At 45.8% G+C, this 8,660-nt stretch overlaps 1 protein-coding gene across 2 annotated transcripts in view; it reads right to left on the reverse strand.

Annotated features, from left to right (window-relative positions):
• The window catches only part of LOC127629155 (zinc finger protein 462-like), a 34,137-nt gene that overhangs the window by 5,750 nt on the left and 19,727 nt on the right, over window positions 1–8,660 (reverse strand). For both annotated transcript variants that reach the window (XM_052106258.1, XM_052106257.1), the window contains exons 7-11: window positions 7,665–7,953; window positions 7,413–7,549; window positions 5,841–6,064; window positions 2,595–2,796; window positions 509–626 (exon numbers count right to left, since the gene is read on the reverse strand). In XM_052106258.1, coding sequence (XP_051962218.1) covers window positions 509–626; window positions 2,595–2,796; window positions 5,841–6,064; window positions 7,413–7,549; window positions 7,665–7,953 — 970 coding nt within the window. The remainder of the gene's footprint in view (window positions 1–508; window positions 627–2,594; window positions 2,797–5,840; window positions 6,065–7,412; window positions 7,550–7,664; window positions 7,954–8,660) is intronic.

Consider the following 8,660-nt stretch of genomic DNA (forward strand, 5'->3'; position numbering starts at 1 on the left):
AGAACCTCCCTAGCAACCGGGCCAATTTGGTTGCTATGGAGACCTGGCTGGACTCACTTGGCACACACTGGATTCAAACTCACGACTCCAGCGGTGATAGTCAGCGTCAATACTCGCTGAGATACCCAGAACCTCCCTAGCAACCGGGCCAATTTGGTTGCTATGGAGACCTGGCTGGACTCACTTGGCACACACTGGATTCAAACTCACGACTCCAGCGGTGATAGTCAGCGTCAATATTCACTGACCTACCCATGGCCCCCATGGCACTCTTTTTTGATGATTTTTACTAATATTATACTTTAAACATCACATTACACGCTAAGAAAATACTAGAGAAAACACTGGAGACACTTCTGCGTTTAGGATCACTTCAAAGTCGAAACTTCAACAAACTCGAGAACTCCATTAAGTCTCCCTGAGCTATAAAAGAGAAACCTCTGAGCAACAACATGTTCCTCTGGGGTTTTTTAAGTTAGTTTAATGACACTGATGAGGGGAGACTCACATGCCATGTCGAAACACGTGTCTCTCCCATTCTGTGCTGAGTGTGAACGTTCGGCCGCAGAACTCACATGGATAACGTTTTACTCCGCTGCCGACCGGAGCCTCCGGGACAGGAACACCTGCGTCATCAGAACACACACGTCAAATATGGCAATCCAACACAACTAATGCCTGGACACAACACAAGAACACTATCTAATGAAAGTGTGGCCTAAATATGGAGCTAGAACACTGAATAAAGTATTTGAATCTGAATTTTTCAAACATGTGATATTCAACAAAGTTTAAGATTTTTGTAATGCATCTTATTTTTCTTTTTTTATCAGAGGTGGATTTAAAAATTACAGGTTCAAATGTTCAAATTAAGAATGAACTCCAAATACAAATCTCACAAATTCATAATAGCTTCATAAAGTACATAAAGGCAGCATAAAAGTAATCCAGAAGACTCCAGTGGTTTAATCCATGTCTTCAGAAGTGATATGATTCATATGTAAGCTTTTCTTACTATAAATCTCCACATTAACTTTCACCTTTACATCTGAAAGTCACATGTGGTGCCTGTTTAGTTTCACTTTTACATCTGAAAGGGACTTTTAAAGTGGAGATAAAATGGACTTAAATATTGATCTGTTTCTCACCCACACCTATCATATCACTTCTGATGACATGGATTACACCACCTGAGTTTTATGGATTACTTCTGTGCTGCCTTTATGTGATTTGTGGAGCTACGAAGTTCTGGTCACCATTCACTTGCATTGTATGGAGCTGAAATATTCTTCTAAAAGTTCTGCAGAAGAAAGAAAGTCACACACATCTGGGATGGCATGAGGGTGAGTAAATGATGAGAGATTTAAAATTTGTGGGTGTACTGTCCCTTTAATTCTGGTCACTCTGCGATTGGTTAAAACACTAACCTCTAGTTTTCCCTGTAGAACATGAAAGCTTGACCTATGGCCTAGTTTGTTTACGATCTGAGTTTGAGAGATTTGTATTTGGAGTTCAGAATTTCATCTTCCACCTCTACAAAAGTCCACGAATATGCTGTTTAAAAATACTAATGTGTAAAATATGCCACAAAAACCTTCAATTTAGTTAAATGCCACATGCCTATAATTCAAATACTTGAGTCACTGTTCTGGCTCCATACCTAAAGGATCTACCACAGGCATAACCAAACTCTCAGAAAACATAACCAAAGGTATTAATTCATCTTAAAACTGGCAAGAAGCATTGTGATGAGGAGGGGGCGTGGCCAGGCCGTGAAGGAGCATAGCCGGCGCTGAATCAGCTGATCAGCGGGAGAGCGAGATAAGGGGCGGCCAGAGATGCCAGTTCGAGAGAGAGAGAGAGACGCACGTGGCCATCCTTATCCTGTTACAGTGGTGCTGTACCCAGGAAGGAGGGGGATGTGCTGTCGCGGAGTCCTAGCTGCTGCCATCCACCAGGGGACCAGCCGCGGCCCTCTGCCTGGGGACGGAGGGGTCACTGCTGTCTGCCGCAAAGGGGAGGAGCGGTTCCGTCTACCAGGGGCCGGAGGAGTGGTTGAGGACCGTGCGATAGCACATCTGGGAGCAAGTTCTTCTCTCTCTCTCTCTCTGTGTATCCGCTCGCCCTTTCCTTCTCCCCAGGTCCACAGGAGGCGGGGTGGGCCACCGGCTGACAGAACGGCCGAAAGGGCAGTACAACACCCCATGATGGCGCACGGCTGGCATGGAGCCGGCGAGATAAGGGGCGGCCGGAGATACCAATTCGAGAGAGAGAGAGAGATGCACGTGGCCACGCTGCACGTTTGTTTATGTTGGTTTTAAGTTTACCATTAAAGTTTATGTTTACTGTTCAGCTGGTTCCCGCCTCCTCCTCGCCCGTCCTTATACGGTTACAAGCATAAAATATAAACACAACATTTTGACAACAGGCCCTGACAATTACCAACATCTGAATTGTTCACATTAAAACATGAGAACATTGAGATCTTTGTTGTGTATATTTGGGCCACATCTGCACAGTTTGGGAAGACCTCATCAAGAAGCACATCATATTCTTCTTAAGCTCAACAGTAAAGAGATGTTTGTATGTGTTACCCGTCTCCTCCTGTCTGTCGCTCGTCTCTTCAGCTCTGCTCTCCTCCAACCTCTCTTCCTCTTCATCCACCATCAGCTTCTCTTCCTCTTCCTCCACGACAGTGTCTGCTTCCTCTCCCTCCTCTTCCTCACTCATCTTCTCCTTCATCAACTCCAGCTGGTCCAGGTTCACCCGCCCCACCAGCTCAAAGTTACGTAGCACCTGCAACATGATTGGTTCAACTGAAGTCAGGTGAGGCGTGTTCAGTGACCATGTGCTTCTATTCTCAATGCACAGTCACACACACACACAGTCACACACACACACACAGACACACACACACACACACAGTCACACACACACACAGTCACACACACACACACACACACACACACACACACACACACACACACACACACAGTCACACACACACACACAGACACACACAGTCACACACACACACACAGTAACACACACACAGTCACACACACACAGTCACACACACACACAGTCATACACACACACACACACACACACACACAGTCTCACACACACACAGTCACACACACACACACAGTCATACACACACAGTCACACACACACAGTCACACACACACACAGTCACACACACACAGTCACACACACACACACAGTCATACACACACACACAGTCTCACACACAGTCTCATTCACAGACACACACACACAGTCACACACACACACAGTCATACACACACACACACACACACACACACACACACAGTCTCATTCACAGACACACACACACAGTCACACACAGTCATACACACACACACACACACACACTGACACACACACACAGTCACACACACACACAGTCACACACAGTCATACACACACACACACACACACACACACTGACACACACACACAGTCACACACACACACAGTCACACACACACTGACACACACAGTCATACACACACACACACACACACACAGTCACACACACACACACACAGTCTCACAAACAGTCTCAGTCACAGACACACACACACAGTCACAGACACACACACACAGTCACACACACACACACACTGACACACACAGTCATACACACACACACACACACACACACACACTGACACACACACACAGTCACACACAGTCACACACACAGACACACACAGTCACACACACACACAGTCACACACACACAGACACACACAGTCACACACACAGACACACTCACACACACACACACAGTCACACACACACACACACACACACACAGTCACACACACACACACACACACACAGTCACACACACACACACACAGAGTCACACACACACACAGTCATACACACACACACACACACACACACACAGACACACACAGTCACACACACACACACACACAGTCACACACACACACACACACACACAGTCACACACACACACACACACACACAGTCACACACACACACACACAGAGTCACACACACACACAGTCATACACACACACACACACACACACACAGACACACACAGTCACACACACAGACACACACACACACACACACAGTCACACACACACACACACACACACAGTCACACACACACACACAGAGTCACACACACACACAGTCATACACACACACACACACACACACACACACTGACACACACACACAGTCACACACACAGACACACACACACACACAGTCACAGACACACACAGTCACACACACAGACACACACTGACACACACACACAGTCACACACAGTCACACACACAGACACACACAGTCACACACACACACAGTCACACACACACAGACACACACAGTCACACACACAGACACACAGTCACACACACACACAGTCACACACACACACACACACACAGTCACACACACACACACACAGAGTCACACACACACACAGTCATACACACACACACACACACACACTGACACACACACACAGTCACACACAGTCACACACACAGACACACAGTCACACACACAGTCACACACACACACACAGTCACACACACACAGAGTCACACACACACAGTCATACACACACACACACACACACACACACACACACAGTCACACACACACACACACACAGTCTCAGTCACAGACACACACACACACACACACAGTCACAGACACACACACACACACACAGTCACAGACACACACACACACACAGTCACAGACACACACACACAGTCACACACACAGTCTCACACACTGACACACACACACACACACACACAGTCACACACACACACACACACACAGTCACACACACACACACACAGTCACACACACACACACACACACAGTCACACACACAGACACACAGTCACACACACAGTCACACACACACACACAGTCACACACACACAGAGTCACACACACACAGTCATACACACACACACACACACACACACACACACACAGTCACACACACACACACACACAGTCTCAGTCACAGACACACACACACACACACACAGTCACAGACACACACACACACACAGTCACAGACACACACACACACACACAGTCACAGACACACACACACACACAGTCACAGACACACACACAGTCACACACACAGACACACAGTCACACACACACACAGTCACACACACACACACACACACAGTCACACACACACACACACACAGAGTCACACACACACACAGTCATACACACACACACACACACACACTGACACACACACACAGTCACACACAGTCACACACACAGACACACAGTCACACACACAGTCACACACACACACACAGTCACACACACACAGAGTCACACACACACAGTCATACACACACACACACACACACACACACACACACACACACACACAGTCACACACACACACACACACAGTCTCAGTCACAGACACACACACACACACACACAGTCACAGACACACACACACACACAGTCACAGACACACACACACACACACAGTCACAGACACACACACACACACAGTCACAGACACACACACACAGTCACACACACTGACACACACAGTCTCACACACTGACACACACACAGACACATACAGTCACACACATGTAGCACCTGCAACATGATTGGTTCGACTGAAGTCAGGTGAGGCGTGTTCAGTGACCATGTGCTTCTATTCTCAATGCATTAACTGATGCTTCCTGAATAGATGATAACACCACAGATCCTGAAGATAATTATATGAATGCACATTCAGGATAAATAATTCTGACCTTGTGTTCTTGTTGCAGGTGTATCTCGAGCTCGTGCAGGAGTTTGCTGTCGTAGTAACAGAGCTGACACTGATACGGCTTCAGCTCTTCGTGTTTCTGAACGTGCTGTTGAAGGTTCTGCTCGCTGGAACACGTGAAGGTGCATTTATGACAGCGGAACACCACGCCCTCCAGATGACGCGAGAGCTTCGAGCGAGACACCTCCAGAGGCACCACACGCTCCTCTGCAAACACAGACACACAGAGAGTGAGACAGGAATCATCATCCATCAAATCAATTTGGATTCATCAAATCGTTTCACAGATAAAAGCCAATGAATGAATGATTTCTTGTCCGATATCTTGTGAACACAAGGTCCAAACTTAAAGAAACTTGGCACACATAGGTTTAAGGACATTCCAAGGAAGCACACCAAATTTCATCAAATTCCACCAATAGGGGGCGCTACAACTAAAAACCATTTGTACTCTAGCTGTTCGATTGAGGAAGTTAAACAAGGAAGGCAGCGGTACAGAGGGGAAAAACATAATCTGATTATTTGGCTTTTATTGCTTTTCCATTTAGCTGAGTAGTATTTTTCCAATAGGGGGTGCTACAGCTAAAAATTCATTATAACTCTGCAACCGTTTGAGTGAGTACGTTGAAATTTGGCATGCATTATCTTTGGGTAACCTGCTAACATATCCTTACAAAAAATATTCGACAAATCAACAAAAAATACCCGAATAACTTGCTTTGTGAATGGCCGATCATTATGAAATTTACTGGTCGCAAAGATAAGGCTGTATACCAAACCAGGTGAGAATCGGACATAGTATGGCGCTTTAATGAGCTAATTTGTATTCTGGTAGTGATTTTTGTAATCTGCATCATAACGTCCGAACCGCTAGGGCTAGGATAAAAAATTCTGTTTCTTCTGAATCCATCAGTGTGCCCAAATCATTTGGTCATTTGGAATTCAATTTGGTCACATGTCTTGCTTCTTCTTTTGGCTCTTCATCTTCTATTGTCATTCAGTTGTAAGTACAATGAAATAAAAATTTTGCAACTGTGATAAAAATCAGTTTTTGTGTCCACAGCATCCATATGATCTATTATGTCCAATTTTAATTCCGCCCACAGAGAAATCTCATGAGTCCAAAATCCCGCTTCACATAGCTGTATATTAAACATCAGGGATGCTCTGAGATGCTGCAATTTTGTCACTTTGGTAAAATGGTAAATGGTGTCCACTTATATAGCGCCTTTTTAACCGTAGCGGTATTCAAATCGCTTTACACTGCGATCTCATTCACCCATACACACACACACTCATACACCAATGGTGGCAGAGCTGCATGTAAGGTGCTAGCCTGCCATTGGGAGCAACTTGGGGTTCAGTGGCTTGTCCAAGGACACTTCGGCATGTGGAGTCATGTGGGCCGGGAATCAAACCGCCAATCCTGCGATTAGTGGCCGACCCGCTGTACCACCTGAGCCACAGCCGCCCTGAACACGCTCAAAACAGTGGAGATGATAGTGGACTTCAGGAGAAATCCCCATGTTTTAGAGATGTTGATGCAATCATTCACCTCTGTGCAGGACGATGTGGTCGATCATGCTTCCCTTGTGTTTGGTGTGATACAGACAGAACGGACAGCTCAGATCTTTAGGAGTCTCCTCAGGTGTGCTGGCGTGACCGTTCTCAACATGCAATGTGAATGTAGATCTGAGGAATAAAACATATGTACATATATATATATAACAACCTGCCTATTACCTGGCACAGAAAACCAGAGCTGGAAGCATGCTCATGTCAGGAAGGTGGTTCTTTCAGTTCTTACTTGTAGCAGGTGAAGAATGTGCAGTCTTTGCATTTGAAGAGCTTCTTTCCTCCGTGTCGGTCGCGGTAATGTCTGCGCAGACTCTGCATGTAACCGGAACTGAACTCACAGAACTCACAGGTGAGGATGGCATCAGGTCGGGCCTGAGGAACCGCAGCCTCTGCAGATAGCGCAGGCGGAGCAGCTGCAGACGACGGATTGGGTGACACGTCACTCTGAACGCGTGACGCCTGCTGATAATGGCTCAACTGCTGCTGGACGTCTGTTGGCTCCAGATACCTCACTGGCTCTGAGACAACACGAGACAAACAGAGATATGATGCAACATCAGTGTTCATGACAGTCTTCAACTAGCCAAATATGTGTGGTCACAATAGACTTTCAGCATGTCAGCATTCAGACATTGCAACAGCATGTTTGGTTTTGAAGCGTAGATAGGTAGAGTGGTGCTCGCCGTGGCAAAACTCGTCAAATAGCATTTTATAACTTTTTGCTAATTACTAAAATAATAGTAATAGAATGTTGCTAGTATGTGTTTTTCATGATGGTAGTATGTAGCTGTTATGTTTGTGTTAGCATGATGCTAGCAGGTTTTAAGAATGTTTTAGCACTCTGCTAGGTGTTGCTAGCATGTGTTAGCATGATGTTAGCATGTTTTAGCTGTTCGATAGGTGATGCTAGCATGTGTTAGCATGTTAGCACGTTTGTAACATGTTTTAACACTTCACTAGCCTATGCTAGCATGTGTTAACATGATGCTAACACGTTTTTAGCATGTTTTAACACCTCGCTAGGCGATGCAAGCATGTGTTAGCATGATGCTAGCATGTTTTTAGCATGTTTTAACACTTCTCTAGGCCATGCTAGCATGTGTTAGCATGATGCTAGCATGTTTTAAGTATGTTTTAGAACTTCGCTAGGCAATGCTAACATGTGTTAGCATGATGCTACCATGTTTTTAAGCATGTTTTACCACTTCGCTAGGCGATGCTAACA

This window comes from Xyrauchen texanus, chromosome 35, assembly GCF_025860055.1.
Source record: "Xyrauchen texanus isolate HMW12.3.18 chromosome 35, RBS_HiC_50CHRs, whole genome shotgun sequence".
Classification (NCBI taxonomy): Eukaryota; Metazoa; Chordata; class Actinopteri; order Cypriniformes; family Catostomidae; genus Xyrauchen; species Xyrauchen texanus.